The sequence below is a fragment of the Caloenas nicobarica genome, chromosome 33 (genome assembly GCF_036013445.1).
Source record: "Caloenas nicobarica isolate bCalNic1 chromosome 33, bCalNic1.hap1, whole genome shotgun sequence".
In the NCBI taxonomy this organism is placed as follows: Eukaryota; Metazoa; Chordata; class Aves; order Columbiformes; family Columbidae; genus Caloenas; species Caloenas nicobarica.
Window position 1 is genome coordinate 482860 of NC_088277.1, and position 17400 is coordinate 500259.

Sequence of the window (17400 nt, forward strand, 5' to 3'; positions counted from 1 at the left end):
GCTGCAGGGCTCTGGTCTAGATTGTCCTCCCAAGGAGGAGTTTTAGGACTATTTCAGGGTCAGAACTCCTTGTGCAGCTCCATACTCCCTCCTCAAAAGCTGGAAACCAGAAATACCTACAAGGCCTTTTGCAAAAAAAAAAAAGAGGCTGCACAGCCAGTCTGCCAGGATATTCCAGAAGTGCCTGCATGGGTCTGAGACAGGAAATTCCCTCTTTAAACTCCTATTTCATAAACTTTTAGAGTGCCTCCCATGCCATCCCCTTTCCCAGTTCTGCCTGCTCAGCAATTCAAGGCTGTTTCTCCTCTGCAATGCACTGCAGAAATCAGTGGGTCATGAACTTAATGCTGTCATCGCCTAATAATCTCCTTTATGCCTAAAAATATTTTGGCTATGTTTTGTTGTTTGAGTGTTTTTAGAGGGTGTTGGGGAGGAAAGGCAGGTGGAACGCACCAGTTGTGCTCCTGTGTGAGGATGGGCAAGGTCGGTGCAGCGGGGCTGAAGCATTTTCACTCTGCCCAGTAACTTTCTGTGCCCAGCTCGGGGCATCAGACACGTGTGGCAGGAGGATCTGACATGTGAAGGGTAAAAGCCAGGGCAGCAGCAGAGGAGGAATGTGCGGCAGGGAGCATTTTGGCATAGCCTCTCTCCAACACGCAGGGATTGCTAGAGGCGGCTCAGTGACGCACTTGCCCTGGCATTCCCAGAGAGATTGAAGATACAGGTTTCTATCAGCAGGAAGGATCGCTTTTAAATAAGAGCAGAAGGCTTCTTATCTCCACCTGGAGCTTTACAGTTTGAAATTAGCCAGCTAATCCACAGACAGGGGAATGTGAGCAAGGGGAAGATGGAAAGTTACCTGAGCACTCGGAAGCATCCAGTGCCCTCACTGACATCCCCATTTGGGAGAGCAAAACTGGAAAACGGCCAGAGAAAGAGGCAGCGTTGGTGTTTGCTACAAAGCAGTACTGATCTTGAGCAACAAGCGTTCACCCCGGCCTCAGTCTCTGGGTAGTAACCACTTGGGACCATAAATCTCAAGCAACTAAGACACTTTTGTGAGGCATCAGATCCCTATGATGGGTCACAGGATCTCAACTGCCCATTTCCCACATCAGGAGGCGCCTGGCTTTGCCCGGGCTCTGAAACTCAGCCTCATTCATCTCTTCTCTGCCAATAATCCTTACATGGGATTAGGGATGTCCTCAGAGAGGCTACACATCCTGAATAACAGTTTTCTCTTATGCCTGGAAGACTGATTGCTGGGACATCCAGACTACGTGATCCTGTGCTCTGCACTTCTAAAAACAGGCACTGTCAGGAATATCTCTCTCCAAATGAGTGCAGGAGAGAAACAGGGAAACATGAGGATTCCCCGAGCCTTTTCCCTCTGTTCAGCTGGTTTTCCTGCTGGAATCCCAGCAGAATTCCCTATTCTCCTCGCCTTAATGTTATTTTCCTTTTGCAGAGCTGCTCTCAGCACAACATCCCGTGATGCGCAGGACTCAGACAGGCAACTCTGACAGGCTCTGGGGAAAAGAAGATCTTGGTCTCATGCCTCCCCGTCTCTGGTCTGGTTTGGTCTCAGCAGGAGTGGAGGGAGCAGAAGAGACACAACACTTAAGCCCTGCTTTGCTTTCTGGGTCACAAAGGCCTAACAGCATATATACAAGCTGCATAAGGAACCCAGGGGCTTTGCTCAGCTGATTGAATGGAGCCTGAAAGGGTGGGGTTTGTTTTGTCTAGTTTTTTTTTTTTTTAAACCCTCTTTTCCTCTTCTTTTAAGATTTTGAACACTTGCATCTTGCCAGCAAAGATGATGCCGTGCTGCCCTCACTCCTGGCTGGAGCCAAAGAACTGGAGGAAGAAGGAGAAGATGTAGATGATGTCCAGGTAGATGTTGAGGGCTCCAAAGATGTATTCCTCTGGGCTCAGCGAGTACCGACGATTCCCCATCAGCATCTGGGTATCAAATGCCAGGAACTGCGCGGAAAGAGGAGGAAGCTCAGCGACAGTCACACAGATTTGGCACAGGGAGGCCGTTGCTTCACTGTACCCAGAACAAAAACGCAGCCACTTTTTATGGGCTGTAACTGCAATTTAAAAGCTCCAAACAATGCACGGCATAAGCTGCAACTTTCCCCTTCCTTCATTTCACTCAGTAGTCAAACCCTGATCCTAACTATTACTCCATGCTTGCTGCATGCATCCCAAATGTGTTGCAGGATCAGCTCTGGAACAATCCCCCCTGTTCCTCCTCAGCCAGGCCCTACGACTTGTTATTCCCAGACTTCCCCCAGTTCAGAAACACCTTGCAAGTACCAAGGTGACCTGGACCCAACAAGACACAGCAGAAGCAGCAAGACCAGAGCAATAAGGAGCAAGAAATCCCAGATCCTGGGCAGCAGCAGCCTCTGGCAGAGCTGCCAGACCCCGTGGCACGGAGCTCGTCAGGGCTGGCGGGGCATCTTCACCATCACTGCCTCCCCAGTCAGAAATTACAACTGGTCTCCCCAGACATTCTACGATTGTCAGGCTGAGCTGACAAGCCTGGCACTATAAACTCCACCAGCTGAGATTCTGACTGAAATTTATGGGGTAACTCAAAGACGTTTAGCCTACTTGTATTTTACAGAGCAGCTTTCAATCGTGAATCACAGGAGAAATATCTGAGCTCGCTTTATTATAGCTAATAAATTAAATTGCTCAACTGTTTTTATTCACAACATGCCCAACAGGCACCGCCTTGAAGCCCAGGGCAGCCCTCGGCCTGACCCCCACCTCGAGCACCTTCCAGACACCTCCCACACCCGAACGGCAAGCGCGGCACTGCCGGGACCTGCTCGGGGAAGAGCTTTGCAGGAGGAACCTCTGGAGAGCAGCCGAAGGAGGGAATCGAGGCTTTCCAACATTCCTCGGAGGAGCTGCCCAGCTCCAGGGCTTCTGCCTGCAATGAACCTTCCTAAAGCCCCTGAATCCCAAACCGTGGCCTCCCGCCCTCTTTCTGCACCTCTACAGGGTGTTCCAAAAAGACAGACCCAATTTGAAATCGCTGTATCTTTGAACCTGGGTCCATCCTTTTGAAACAGTCTGTATTTCTGTTAGTCAAACTCATACCTGGTCCTTGGCCCACTCCCACTCAACCAGCCCCAACTTTGCTCACTTCTGCAGCCCCATTTCATCGCCGGGCTCCCTTTGAGCCCCACATTCCAGCTGTGCCAAAGCTTCATCTTTGCTTTTCCCACTCCAGAGGTGCCTTTTGCCCCGTCCCTGCGGTGCTTTCTGCTGCTCACACCTAGCATTGCTCATGCCACAGAGGTTTGCCAATCGCCCCGTGCTCTGCACCAGCACTGTCACGTACACCAGCACCTTCTCAGGACAAGGCTGAGGTCACCACAATAATTGCTATTCATGAGGCATTTGAGGACGTGGAGCTCCCTGCAATCCTGCGACTCACTCTTTGCCAAGCATCCTTCAAGGTGAAAAGCATTTACTCCTTGTTTATCTGCATATTTTTCCTGCCAGCACATTCCCAGGCACCACGACCAGCACCACTTACCATAGTAAAGATAACGGCACCGAGCAGAGCGTAGATCGCGTGGAGCCAGGGGACCTAAGGAGACAAACCCATCCATCAGTGCCTGGGAGAAACCTGGTTAATTAGGACTTGACACAAAAGAAGGCTGAGCTCTCATCTGGAGGATGCAGGGTAGGGAAAGTGCTCTAATAGCCCAGGATAGACTTGCACCACTTCCAGCTCCAACAGCGTTTCAGTTATTGACCGTTTTGTGGCCAAAAAATACATGTCACTGTGCCTCAGTTTCCCCTCTCGCTGTGGCCATTGTGTCTAGTTGGCTCATAAGCTTCTAGATGAGGTCCTTGTGTTTCTGAATAGCCTCCTCAACACAGCTGCCGTCTCTGCAATATCTAAAATATAGAAATATCTTAGCACTATATCCTGATGGAAACGTATTTTTAATTAACAAGCGTAACTGGAATGTGTTTATCTGCTGGAGTCACAGCAGTTGCGGGTGTTCCGGGAGAAGGTGCCCACATGCACCTGCCCCCCCAGATAGACGCGCTCATTACGAGCCTGCCTCAAGCTATGCTTATCTCCACAAGCTGCGAGATAAGGTGTAGTTGTCTCAACAGTTTAACGGCAGAGGCTTGGCACTGCGCGCTGGTTCACCCTCGCGTTTGCAAGGGCGAGAGACAACCAAAATCCAGGCTCCTGGTTCTAGAATCATCAGCCTGTGTGTTTGTCCATCATCAGACCAAACCCAGGGCTGATGCCGGTGGGAGATATTGCAAGTCTGGCCGTTAAAGTGTGACTCGGGACCCCAAAGGAGCCAGGTAAGATGTGAAGGGCTCCAGAGGTGCTTATTTCTGAGAAATTTGAGCCTTGGGATTTAAACACTGCAGGACGGTGCCTGGTGTTAGTGTGAACACAGCCCGGTCAGGCTAGATAGGCAACCCACTGTGCTTGTCCAGAGTCCAAGTCCTGCCCTGAATTTAGGGCAAGAAGCCCCATTCTGTACCAGGCAGGGCAGCGCTTTAATGTGCTCACTGCCCTGGTTTTACCGGAGGGGAAACTGAGGCACGAGCAGGTGATGTGACCTGCCATGGGGTCACAACACAGGTGCAGGAACCGAAGCAAACTTCCTCCAGCTGCAGGCCAGAGCTGTCCCACAGCCGATATCTGATTGTACAACCAGCAGGCAACAGCCGCCTGCTCTTGCTCCTGCACATTTTCGGGAAGCGGCAGGGACGCCCCCCTGAGCCAAGCCCTGGAGCTCGCCCGCTTGGGGCTGAGCAGCTCCCAGTCTGGAGCCGGGACTGGTGGCACTGGGCAAGGAAGGAGGGGGACGGGTCATCACTCACGTATTGGTAGGGCAGTATCACGGCCAGGATGATGCCGCCAAAGAAAAGCACCATGAGCATCACGAACAGGACGCCCTGGTAGGAGGTGAAGTCAAACTGCGGAGGTAAAAACCATCGCGTTACAAGCGCAGAGTGAGGGGCGAGTGAGGGGAGCTCAGCCTCTCCAGCAGCACACCGATCTTGCTGTCCCACTGCTTCATCTCCACTTCTGGTCCTGTAGCCCACCACCCATCTGTGTGGCACACTGTATCCCCTTAATTGCCACAGGCAAGAACTTGGTACCCATCGCATCCCTGAAATCCAAAAGCCCATCGTACACGTTTGTGCCAGTGCCCCTCTGCACCCCGCAGCCTAATCCTCCAGAAAACCCACCTTACCCCAAATGCATCAGCATCTTCCAGCCCCATCTACACCCCTGACACTTCCCTCACCCCCAGCATCTGTCGTGTAACCTTCACTTCACATCCCAGCATCTCTCCGGTTGCTCCTGTATCCAGAGCCCAACAGTCCTGCCCCTCATCCCATGTCCAGCCCCTGGGAGGTGCCCCTTTATCGGCGCAAACCCACCTTGCTCTGGAAGCTGAAGATGGTGACAGACAGACACACCAGGGCTGTGATCCCCAGACACAGAAGGACCGACTTGGTGTTGTAGTAACTGCAAAATTAACAGCAAAACCACTTTGTCAGTGTTTCCCACAGGGATGGGTAAAAAGAGGGATTAAGGCAGACAGAAGCTTAGCAGAAGTGTTCAGGGAAAGCATGGGTCCTGGGGGCACAAAAAGCACTGAAATTATCAGTGTCCCCCCTTAATGTAAAAAGGGAAGGAGGGAAAACACTAAAAAAAAAGACAGACTAGATGGGTTTTCCTCCTGCTTTAAGCAGAAGAGGGTAGGCAGGAGGGCACGGCTGTGCTCAGATGGGGACTCACTGTAAAAATCTATCTGCCCATGGACAGATGGAGGAGGAGGAGGATGCAAACTGGGAGATAATAAAAATAGAATGACAAATGTCATTGCAGCGCGAGGAGAAATCAGAAATCTGCAGCTGCTGTTACACGACCAATGTGCTCGTAACAGGGACTGAGTCTTGGAAAACTGCAGGAAGGAAGGATTTGAGCAGGTTATAATCTTTTTGTATGCCTGACTACGGATTTTGGTTACAGCACCAGCTTCAGCCCTAAGAAAATCCAGTCCCCGCTCTGCCCTTCTCTTGGATTTGGGAGTGATATCACTGGTATTTTCCCTGAGTTGCTGAAGCCACAACTTTCTTTGTCCCCACACGCATCCATCAACACCCACTGACTCATCTGCCTCGTCACCAGGGACCCACGTGAGCCGGGGCTGATCTGGCCAGCAGACTGTAACAGTACAAACACGAGCACAGGGGAGCGAGCTGTCGACTACAAAAAAGACATGAAACTGCTGGAAAAAAACCCCATAGGACCAGAAAACCTCCAGAGACCATGTGCTCAACCTACCTGGAGAGCATCCCCGTGAGATAAGCCATGGAGAGCGTCTGGAAGGGAAACAGAACCACGTTACTCCTGCGTTCATGGCCCAGGCAGAGACACAGACAGACATTTCCATTGCAGTGAGGATGATAAGGGCACTGAAGCCTCCTAGACGGATGCTCAAGAGAAGCAATTTTTACATAGTTTCTAATCCTGTGGTGATTAATGTCCACAGGGCAGGTTAAAGGGAGGGCAGTCCCACCCCCTCATCCCTCTGCCCCAGCTCCCACCACCAGCCTCTGCGGGCATTTTTCTTTTTTTTTGTTTGAAACAGAGGCTCCCTTCTTTCCTGCTTGTCACATTCTAGTTCAATTACAGCTTCTCAGCCCAAGCACAGGGCAATTAGAGGGTGAAATTCCAGCTTTCTGCAGGAACCCAGACCAGCCGTCTCTCCTGCTTGGAGCCGGCCCGAAACCCACCCTGGCGGTTGCAGGGGCAGGGCAGATGCTGTCCAGATGTGCTACTCACAAAGATGCTCAGCAGGATCAGATTCCATGGGAAATACCTCCTGCAAGTGAAGAGAGAGGGGCTGGTCAGCCCTGCGGTGCGGAGGGCAGAGGGAGGGTGCAGGTTGCATAATTATGCCATATAATTAATGGCCTGTGCAGCAAGCGGCAGGGCTGGTGCAAGCGGACAGTCACCCTCTTGGGAACGAGGGAGCGTTTGAGGTGCTCCTGGACCAATATTCCCGTGATATTCCAGCAAAGCAGTCGCAGGACCCTGCTCCACAGAGAGCAAAGACAACCATCCTCTGCAGTATTTGATAGTAAGAATTTGGAGCTACGCAGCGATGCAATTTTTGCTTCAACGCAGCTTTCCCATTGCAGTTTGACTTCAGCTTTTAATGCTGTGGTGCAGCAACCCACAACTGCAAATGCAGCTGCCACCTCGGTCCCCGTGTCAGCCCGACCCCATCCCATCTCTGCAACATTGGTCATGCTTGAAGTGAGAGGAAAAACATTCATCCTTCATTTCACAGGGCTGTTTCAAATCCGAAGAAAGAAAATATTTTACCTGGGTCCAGAGCAGCAAGCAAGAATCAAGTAGGTCACAAAGAAAACAGCGCTGCAAAGACAAGAAAAAGAGCGGTTTAGGGAGGGAAAGCCAAGCACTGTGTGTTGATGCAGGAGAGGAGTCTCCAGCTGATGCTTTGAGTGTTTAAAACAGCAGCACCATGCCAGGAGCTGAGGCAGCAACTGCCTCTTGCCGAAATGCTTTTCTGCCCACAGCTGCCCACGTTGCTCAAGCCAGTCCGAGGTGGGACAGCACAACCTTCCTAGAAGAACCTCAGGATGGTTGGAGAGCAGAGCAAGCGTGGCGTTGGGGTCCGGGAGAGATGGAGCACCCGGACACGTGTGCTGTGGACACCTCGTTGGTGCGCTAGTTGCTCACATGGAGGCAGCCAGACCTTGCCCCTCGTTTCCAGGCACTTGGTGGTATTGAGACATCCAGCTGGGGCAAACCAAGATTCCTAAAGTGACTTGCCTAAGGCCAAAGGGAAGGTCGGTGTCGGAGAAGGGAACTGGTCCCATGTTACAGCACCAGGACGAGTTCAACGGCAGAAGGATCCGCTGAGGCCAGCAGAGCTCGCAGCCCCAAGCCTAATATGTGTTGCACAAGCCATCCCCAGGTCACAGGAGAATTCTTTATCTCACATGACTTGACCCTTCAGCAAAGTGAAAAGTAATCGCAGGGCTGCGGGCCGGCCTCCCCCGCTCCGTCACGCAGCCCGGGTGTTTTTCCACAGCGGTCTGGGTTCTGGCACCGCGGGAACCTGCTCACCCGCTCTCGCCCAGCGCCCGGGGGGAAGCGGCTTCCAAGCATGCTGATGGCTGCGCGATAGCCACTCACCTCGGCTCTCGTAAACCAACGTGACGGCAAAACCCACGGGCCATGAGAAATGCGCCGGAGATAAACCCGAGCGTTGCTCTCCCGCGGGGAAAGCAGGAAAGCTGGAGCGGACACGGCTGAATAGATGGGCAGAAAGCACGCGGGGAGCGGAGACCCGTCGCTGTTGCCCATCCCTTGTTGCATGTCTGCTCTGGCTTTATTCCCTCCGAGCCATTGCCCCAGCAGCAGGAAAACACCCTGGTGCACCCACTTCTGTTTTACAGAGAGGGTTGGGGTCTCTGCGTATGAAAGAGACCCAGATCCAGGTCAGGACAAGCGATAGGAGCCGGAGGGAAGGGCTGGCTCGCCACGAGCTGAAGGGACAGATAAAATGTAAGTCCCTCAAGCACAGAGCCTGACCCCAGTTCGCTCCTGCTGAGAAATATAAATGCGAACTGTCCATTAAGCTGCAGAAGACGAACCCAGAGGTCAAAGCACAGACCTGAGCAGACCTTGGTTTGTCTCCCTACATGGCAACAGTGCTGCTCCAACCTACCAACTGGCCGAGAAATAGCACTTTATTTTCCTTTAAGGTCAAAGAGGCGCGCTGGTGCCGGTTCCCTTTGACTGCTGCTATTTTGGGGCTTTTTCCTAAGTTATATAAGCTGCTGTCTCATCTCCAGGCTCGGACACATTTCGTGAGTTGGGTGTGAGCTCATTAAAGCCAGGTTCACAGGGCCTGGTTCGCAGACAATTGCATCGCGCGCCCTGCCTGCTTAATTAGCGGCACTAACACCAGCGGCATCCAGGAAACCAGCACGACCGCAAGTATCCTGATGCATGGAAGCGCAGCCGGCTTGTAGAGCAGCAAGCCCTCTTTTTGGAAGTATTTGTAGATATCTAGCATATGTCTCTAACTCATTCAGGTGAGATTTTCCATCTTCTCACCTCAGAGTTTTCCATGAATCTCCCCAGCTCCCCCCTGCAAGCATGTGAGTGCAATTCTTCACATGCAAGATACAGAGTGTTTGGAAATTGTCTCCACATCACCACAGCCACATCCAGAGCTGTTCGGAGCGCACGGGGCCACAGGAGAACACAGAAATACTCACTAGGAAGCCCAATACCAGGCAGCGTGCGTCTGGATGTACCCCTTGACCGGCTCGCTGCAACACAGAGAAAAAGGATGCTGAGCAGAAAGCTTAAAAAACGCCCATCACTTCACAGGTTGCTGCTAAATTAACCCTGGGGACACACACGGGTGATGCAGCACGGGGTATGCGAAAAAAAACCACGGCAGACTGACCAACTGGAAAGAAATTCGAGCTGTCAAGTCGGGAAGACGGCCCCTGTTATTGATTACACAGCGGGCACGCGCGGGGAACGGCCGCTGCCGGCTCCGAGGAGAGATTAAAGAGCAGAAATCCTCCGGCTGACAGCAATTCATTATTTATTCTGGAGGCAACGTGAGCTGCACGTGCCCCAAATGCTTGGTTGCCCGAGCGGGGCGTGTCTGCTTCTGCCGGGGGTCACCCGGTCCCCAACACTGGGCTGGGATCTGGTGGCCCCAATAACTCCCGAAGGAAGATACGGCAGTAAATACTCAAGGGCGAGCAGCCCCAGGCTCTCGGCTGGGGACAGCACCCAAAAGGGACAATGCAGTATCCCGGGGACATGCAGGAAAAGTGGCAGAGGTACCAAGAGACCTCTCAGGGTTGTCTCAGGTTTGTTTTTCTGTTGGAGCACATGGGGAAAAAAAATAATTCAGGCGTCTACATAACAGACAACACCCCCGAGTACCAGGTAACTCAGCGGCAGGTCATACACAGGACACAGCAAACGCTCCTGCTACACCAGAGACCTACCAGAAGGTGAAGAAAGCCACAATCACGACAGTGACCAGGAGCTGGACCATCAAGATGGCATAAACCTGCAACGAGAGGCAGCCCGTGGGTGACCCGCAGCCCCTCCACGTCCCCCCCGGCAAAGCCACCTGCCCCTCACCTTCCTGATGAACACCCTGCGCACGTTCCTGTCGTCCCAGCTGAAGGTCGTGAGCATCTCCGTGTCCCCCGGGTACCCGCCGCTGCCGTAGCTGGGGCTGGTGCCTGGAGCAGGAGAACAGATCAGCTCCAAGTTCCCTCCCCAGCCACAGCAATCCCACCCCAGCGACTGACCACAGCTCCACAGGCCCAAATTCCAAGGTCTGCACAACAAAACAGAGGTTTGCTGGGATGCACTCCGCTCCCTTCCCACTCCTGCATCTTGTCAGGAGCATCTCCAAGAAGAGGCGGGAACCCCTTCTGCAAACTCCAGCACTAGCACACCAGGGTTAACTCCTGTGGTAGCTTTAATGGCAATTAGAGGGCTTGTATCGCATCCTTGCTCAGCTTTCACTGAATATCAAAGCATCCCCAGAGGAGCTGTGAGTCAGCACCTCAGTCATTGCCACCAGGAGCCCTGGTGCAGGAGGATTCCCTCTCCGCTCTGTAATTGCCAGAGCTTTGACAGCGTCTGCATCACATCTCGTGTCGAGGGACAACCTCATTACAGCCAGCTTTGCCATAAGGTCCGTCCCTGAATCCGATTTCCACCCAGGGAGTCAGAGAACTGCTTAGCAGCAAGCCTGAACGGGGGGAAACAACCCCGATGCTGCTGCTGAGAGCACCTCCCCAAAACCCTCACACCTCAAGCCGGCTCCGCTTTGCTGAGGGCTCAGTAACACTGGAGCTTCCCTGCAGGTGGGCGAGGAGGAAAACTGCACCATGAAGCATCGGTTTGTTCTGCGGCCCGAAAGCGAGATGGAAGGAACCGTCAGAAAAGCCTCTGCCTGCCGGGGAGGGGACGGTGTCACCGCCGGGGACAGGGGCAGCGGCGAGGACCCTGCAGGGCAGGAGGAGAAACCCAAAGCAGCAGCTCCTCCCTGCGCAGATGAGCTGCACAACTTAGATGGAAGAATCAGCCTTCTTCATCTCCTGAACCTCATCCTCAAGAAAAAAAAATAAAAATAAAACAAATACTGAAACCTCAGTAAGCTTAGCGTTTGTCTTGCAGATATCCCCTTCTGTGTTACTAACGGTCTCCCCACCCAGGTCTCCTATAGAACGAGGGCTTATGCGATTACAGCAGCTCCGCATTCGTGCCTCTGCCTGTTTGGCAGGAGACTTCCCTCCTTCTCCAAGCTTTTCAGCCCGGGGGTACTCAGATCCTTCAGGCAGATGGAAGGACGACTCTCAAACTTGGCTGCAGACCCCAGCAAAGCCAAACCCAATGCCCTGGTCCTGGATTTCTGCTGTTTTACTGGTCAAAGGTTGCTTGGTCTTATGACAGAAGCCTCATTCTAAAGCTACCCCTGGCAGAAAATAAATCCCTTGTGCTCTTCTTGTGCCCAATAAATCTCTCATGCCTTCTTCTACGCCCCGGTGGAGACGAAACTCCCGCAGAGCATCCTCCCTGCGTCGCTGTCATCACCCAGGCAGGGCCGAGAGCACCCGAGGCCCATATCCCCGGGACACCTCGGTGCCTCCTGTGTCAAAGCAATCCAAGCATCTAAAACCAAATCAGGCACCTAAACACCTGCGAGGACAGGAAGGGGTTTGCTCCTCCCCAGCACCCATTGCCTCCCACCCCAGCCAGCGTGTCCCGGCTTGCAGCGTGGCCGGGGGCAGAACGGGGGAGAAGGACACGAAATCAGAGGAAAACACCAGCAGGGACCAGGGCACGGGACGCAGCTGCAGTGAGGAAATCCTGCCAGGCACGGCAGGGAGGGGACAAGAGGTGACACGGCACCTAAACGAGTCCTCCGGGGTACCCAAAAGAGCAGCACCCTGACCCATGTGGGCTTTACCCATCCTAATTCATTATGACAGCAGAAAGAGCCGGATGATTGTTATAACAAGCCGGGAGGTTGTTTATCCCCTCTGCTTCTGACCCCTGAAGGGAAACAAGAATGGGCAAAGCCTGTGAAACCACCCGAGCGTGCACATCTGAGGGGTTTAGCTTGTTCTTTCCCATTCCCTAAACATCTCCATCCCTGCAGCTGTGGCCGTCCCCGCTGGGTGGAACAGGCCGGCAGAAAGCACAGCAGAGGAGGACTGAGCAGAAAGAGAGGACTCATTAAATCCAGTCCCTCCAGTTCAAGCCAGGCTGCAGGAGCAGCTGTTCACCCCAGCAGACATCCCACGTCCCTCCCAGCCGCTGCTGCGCGGCCGCTCCCCGGTGTTCCGCACAGCCGAGCCTTTGTCCGCTTGTCACAGCCGAGCAGAAGCCGCAGGCAGCACCCGGGGAAGAAAAGCTGTTTGTTTGCTGGGGAACCGGCCGCATCAAGCGATGCTGGAACAATTCGGCCTCCGAGTCCAGCAGTGTTTTAACCTCTGCTGGCCCCGCACATCGGCTCGTGGCAGCCAGACGTCGCTGGTGCTGTGACACTGACTTCGCCAGCTCAGCAGCTTCTTTAAAAGCCGGGGTTGAGCTGGGGGCTGTGCCCACGGAGCTGCGAGCGTCGCACCAGGGAGGTGACATTGCCCAGTGCGGCGAACAGAGAGGGGATTTTTCCCATCTCAGTACTGGGAAGCAGAGCAGAGACTACACTGGGCTGTAGTTCCCCCTCTGGAAGGCAGCGCGGTGTAGTGTTGGGTGAAATGGCTTTGACGTATGGACTTAGATGTATATGCCCTATAGCTCCAGCTGTAGAGCGAGCTCTGCCATGGACCAAACGGCACCGCATCCCTGGTTCCCATCTTGTCCATGAGTCCCAGGGACTCTCTACACCCCTCTCGCCCCGGGGACAGCCCAAAAAGGACTCACTGGGGTCGACGTAAGCCCAGCTAGGGTGGAGCGGGACCGACGGGGGAGGAGGGAAAGCACCAGCCTTCATCCCTTCTCCTGCTGTCGCCTCCTCGTAGGTCGGGGGAGCCGGTGGAGCCGCGGCATTGTCCTTCTTCTCCCCTTGCCCCTCGGCACTGGGGGGTTTGTTGTTCACGGAAAGCTGCGCAAAGGGTGGGAAGGGAGAGGTCAGGCTGGAAAAACAGCAGAGACTGCCCAGCAATGGGAACCCAATGGGACAGTGGTCTGGGGGTCCCTCTGTTGGGTCCCAGGGGCTGGGGGGACACCCAGCGACTCCCGTGGGCTCGCAACAGATAGAACACTGGGAAACATCGAGATAATCCTCTGCTTTTCAGCCTTCTCCTTTCTAAATCTCCCCTTAGAAAAGACCTTTCAGCTACTGGGCAGAAAACCCTGAAGGACTTCATTTTCACTTACACCCACATTTTGGGGAGTTTCTCCCAACCCCCAGGAAGGGCTCTGTTTGGCCCTTCAGTGTTTTCTTTTAGCTCGATCCCCTGCCCATCTGGAGGCTCAGCCTCGGTGCTTTCTGTCATTTGAAGATGCAGTTAAGGGACTGAGGATCTCATGTCTTCAGACCATGAAATCCCAGCAAAGAGGCAGCCTCAGGCCACCTGAGAACTTGCTTCTCCTTGGGAACATGATCCATTTAACCTTCTGGATCTTGGTCAGCCCCGGATCAGTTCTGAGCCTGGTATCCTGCCTTTGCTTCCAGGGAGCTCAGCGGCAGGGAGAGCATCCCCATGGGTCACAGGGATGCGGGGCTGGAACCGCAAAAATCCAAAGCAAAGCAGGCAGCTGAACTAGCACTGCAGCAGGCAGCACGGTCCCTATAAGAAGGTCTTATTAATCAATTAAAGGTGTAACACGCCCTTGAAAACAAAGCCAGGGGACCAGGCTGCCGTGTCCCCACAAGCAGACCCAGCTGCACTGGGATGACTGTGCCACCTGCTCCACCGGCTCACAGGGCCTGTCCTCCCCCATCCTCCTTACAGCGCCCTTGGGGGGCCGACATCACGCAAGACCCCCAGAGACACCCCAGGGGACGCAGGAGGGACGGTGCTGCCTGCATCCAGGCAGGCTCCAGCATCGTTGTCATGGCAATGCTGCACCGTGCTGGCAGAGAACGCAGAAACCCCCGGTCCCTGCTTTCTGAGCATCAGACAACCCACAAAATCCCTGGCCCAGGCAGGGGGTGCCCAGTGCTGGCTGCTGGGGGCCCAGATGGGAAAGCACGAGCCCCCCGTTGTGCTCCCTGCACCCCGGGGGGGTGGAGGAGACGGCCCCAGGTCCAGCAGCAGGGTTGAGCCACATAAACAGCCCCAGGACAAAACACCCAACCCCACAACTCTCCATCCTCATCCTTTGCCAAAAACACCCCCAGGGGTCAACACACCATCTCCCCCCTCCACAGCAACTGTTTTATTCCTTAAACCCCCTCCCTTCAACCCACCTTTCCCCCTTAAACACGCAGCAATTATGCAAGCGGGACAACTCCTCATCCCTCCTACCTTCCCCTGGGTCATGGCTCCTCGCTCACGATGCTGCTGGACCCCGCGAGGTCCGCGGCCGAGCCCCTCGCCGGTCCCTCCGGTCCCCTTCTCCCGCGATGTCTCGGGGCTGGATGCAGCCTGCGCTGATGCCTTCACCTTCTAGCAACATCCACGGCGCCGGAGCGAGGACCGTACCATTCCCAGGCTGCGGCACAGGGGGACGCCGGGAAAGAAAGAGCTAAAACGGAGGCGAACGGCCGCCGGCAGCGATGGGGAGAGGGCACGGACATGGTGATGGGGAGGACACACCGACACGGCGGTGGGAAGCAAGGTCCTGCACCACGGCGTGGGATGCAGCCACCCCAGAGATGCTGAACGTGGGGCTGGGGCTGCACAGGGGAGCGAGCTGCGGAGGATGCTTTGCTGCAGCATCTCTGCTGCTGCACGTCAGAGCTGAGCGCGGAGCAGCAGCTTCCCCAGGCCCTGGGGGTGTCCTGGGGGCTCGGCTGGGGCAGAGGAAAAGGTCTGAGCCGAGGTTTGCACCCTGAGAGCAGGAGGGAGGAATCGCATCCAGCCCCGGCTCCCTCCCCGACCCTTTGCAGAGAGAGGAGAAGGTTCTTGTCCTCTCTGGAGCCACGCGGCCCCAGCGAGGGGGCACAGGGAGGGTTTGGGGTGTCCCGGGGCAGCCAGCAGCCCCCTTTGATGAAGCAATATGGTTAATTCAAGCAATGTGATGTAATTCAAGGGGGGAAATGGGGAGTCCAGCTCCCAGCCAAGGGAAGGGGCACAAAGTGAAGGAGGTTTTGTCTCCCTAAACACAGAGAAGGTGAAGAATAGGCTGTCTGCAAGGAAAGGAGGTTGAAAAGACCGTCCCTATCCGCAGAAGGCAATGGAAGGGTTAAAAGGAAAGCATGAGCTGGAAATGAAGGAATGCAGCCGAGCAGTGTACGGCTGGCAGCCGGACAGACCGAGCCCGGCTATTCAATTGGAAAGAGTCAATTACCATAAGGGCTGCAAAAACTTGTCAAGATTATTCAGAATCAATTAAGTGCCTGTTAACCACAAGCTCCTCAAGGGCTTTCGTCCTGCTGGAGGTTCAGCTCAAACTGGGTAGGTCCCCATGGACGGAAACTCAGCCCGTCAGGTGGGGTTCTCGCTGCTCCGGCCCAGCACGAGGAAACGTCGAGCCCCCGCCAGCACGGGACGAGGTCAAGGGCTCGGGGACAGAAACTGCAGGCGATGCGTGATGTGCTGCTGAGAGAGGAGACGCCCGTTCTCGTCCCGAACCCCGGAAGGGCCCGTCCCCGCTGTGGTCCCCGGCTGGGACCACGCAGGACCCCACGTGCTCCATCCCAGGCTGAAGATGCTTCAAAGACCTCAAATGCTGGCTCTGGGGGAGGAAAAACCCTCAGCAAAGAAAAGCAGATGGCATTGCCCACCGCAACAGCCTCCTGCTAAATAAAAGACAGCAGCGGGGAGAAACCAAACCCTTCCAGCCCTCTGCAGAAGGGCTGTTCCCATCCCTCAGGCTCCCGGAGAGCACCTCAGCCTTCCCGAAACAAAGCCAGCAGCAACAGGCAACGTTCTCGGGGGCTCTGAGAAACCGTCGTGGTGTTTTCCCAACCTGGAAAATGAGCTGGGAGAGCCAAGGCTTGAAACGAGCCTCATCTCTGCCAGGGAGAAGACAGGGGTGGCTCTGCCCAGGTGATATTAGCAATGAACACCAGATAATAGCAATGAAAAGCAGAACCCTTCAGCCCTCGCAGGGACCATCCCTCTGCACCAAGCTGGTTCCTTGCTTCCAGTTTGAGCCAGAAGCTCTTCAATGCGCCAGAGCCCTACCAATTTTCTCCAGATCTTTTATTTTTCCAGTCTCACAGACACAGGAGAAGAATAAGGACACACAAGAGCCACAGGCCAGGTTGGGATGTTCACACACAGCATCATCCCAACCGCTCAGCATCCCCATCCAGCGCCTGGTCCCACTCAGCATCGGGCCACGTGAGGCACCTGCGCACACGTACCTTTAATTCTCAGAAAAACATAAATAAACCAGAAATCTCTGTCAAGGCCACACCCTGCAAATCCACAAGGGATTTCACAGGGATTAAAGCAACTTTGCTGAACACTCAATCACATCAAAAACAAGGTAAAGAAAACCTGATGGGATAATTAAGGGATCTGCTGCATCAATGTACATGATGGCACACCCAGAGCTCTCTGGAAATACACTTCCCCCCCTCCCCAAGAGGGAAAAGCTCCCACTGGCAGTGAATGCTCTGCTATGGACTTCAAAAAAAGCCATTAAAAGCCAAACCAAAACAAAAAAACCCCGGAATTTTACCCTAGGCTTTCAGGCTGCTGAATTATCCACAGATTATTAATGCTAAACCCCGCCACCGGGCTTGATCCCTACATCAGAGATTAACAGGCGAGCTGTGAATAGCAAGGCATGCACGAAGAGGGGTTCGGATGGATAAAAGAAATAAAAATACCCTTATCTGAGCTCAAGCCTCAACAGCCAACGCTGGGACCTAAGCTAAAGAAAATCCCCACCCTCCATCACCCCCTTTATACTGGCCTGGTGTGTATATATATATATATGGCCTGGTATATACATATATGGCCTGGCAGAAAATCCTGCAAACTGTGCCCAGCTGAGCTGCCACACCTGGGCAAAATTAATTTAAGCCCTCAGAAGGTCGTTTTAATTAGAGGGCAGTAGTTGCAAGCCAGCTGGGGACCATTATCTGAGCAAGACTCTCGGTTGCTTGCAGTTGTTTGCACATGCTGTGGGGCTAAGACAGTGCTGGGATCTGGGTATTTTGAGAAATTTTGTCC

At 54.1% G+C, this 17400-nt stretch overlaps 1 protein-coding gene across 1 annotated transcript; it reads right to left on the reverse strand.

The window, feature by feature from the left end:
• Window positions 1-1833: 1833 nt before the first annotated feature.
• FAIM2 (Fas apoptotic inhibitory molecule 2) lies at window positions 1834-14705 on the reverse strand. Its single transcript, XM_065654487.1, has 12 exons — window positions 14578-14705; window positions 13028-13208; window positions 10226-10329; window positions 10087-10151; window positions 9334-9387; window positions 7406-7456; window positions 6860-6899; window positions 6359-6396; window positions 5449-5536; window positions 4882-4977; window positions 3560-3613; window positions 1834-1983 (listed from the first exon to the last, which is right to left on the reverse strand). Exons 1-12 carry the CDS (start codon window positions 14590-14592, stop codon window positions 1834-1836), a joined length of 936 nt encoding a protein of 311 aa, XP_065510559.1. The 5' UTR covers window positions 14593-14705.
• Window positions 14706-17400: the final 2695 nt, after the last annotated feature.

Excerpts from the sequence above, each read along its gene's own strand:
- FAIM2 (XM_065654487.1), bottom strand. Across the intron at positions 6,900-7,405 it reads GCTTGCTGCTCTGGACCCAG|GAGGTATTTCCCATGGAATC; the intron begins GTAAAATATTTT and ends CTTCACTTGCAG. Across the intron at positions 5,537-6,358 it reads CTCACGGGGATGCTCTCCAG|TTACTACAACACCAAGTCGG; the intron begins GTAGGTTGAGCA and ends TTAATTTTGCAG.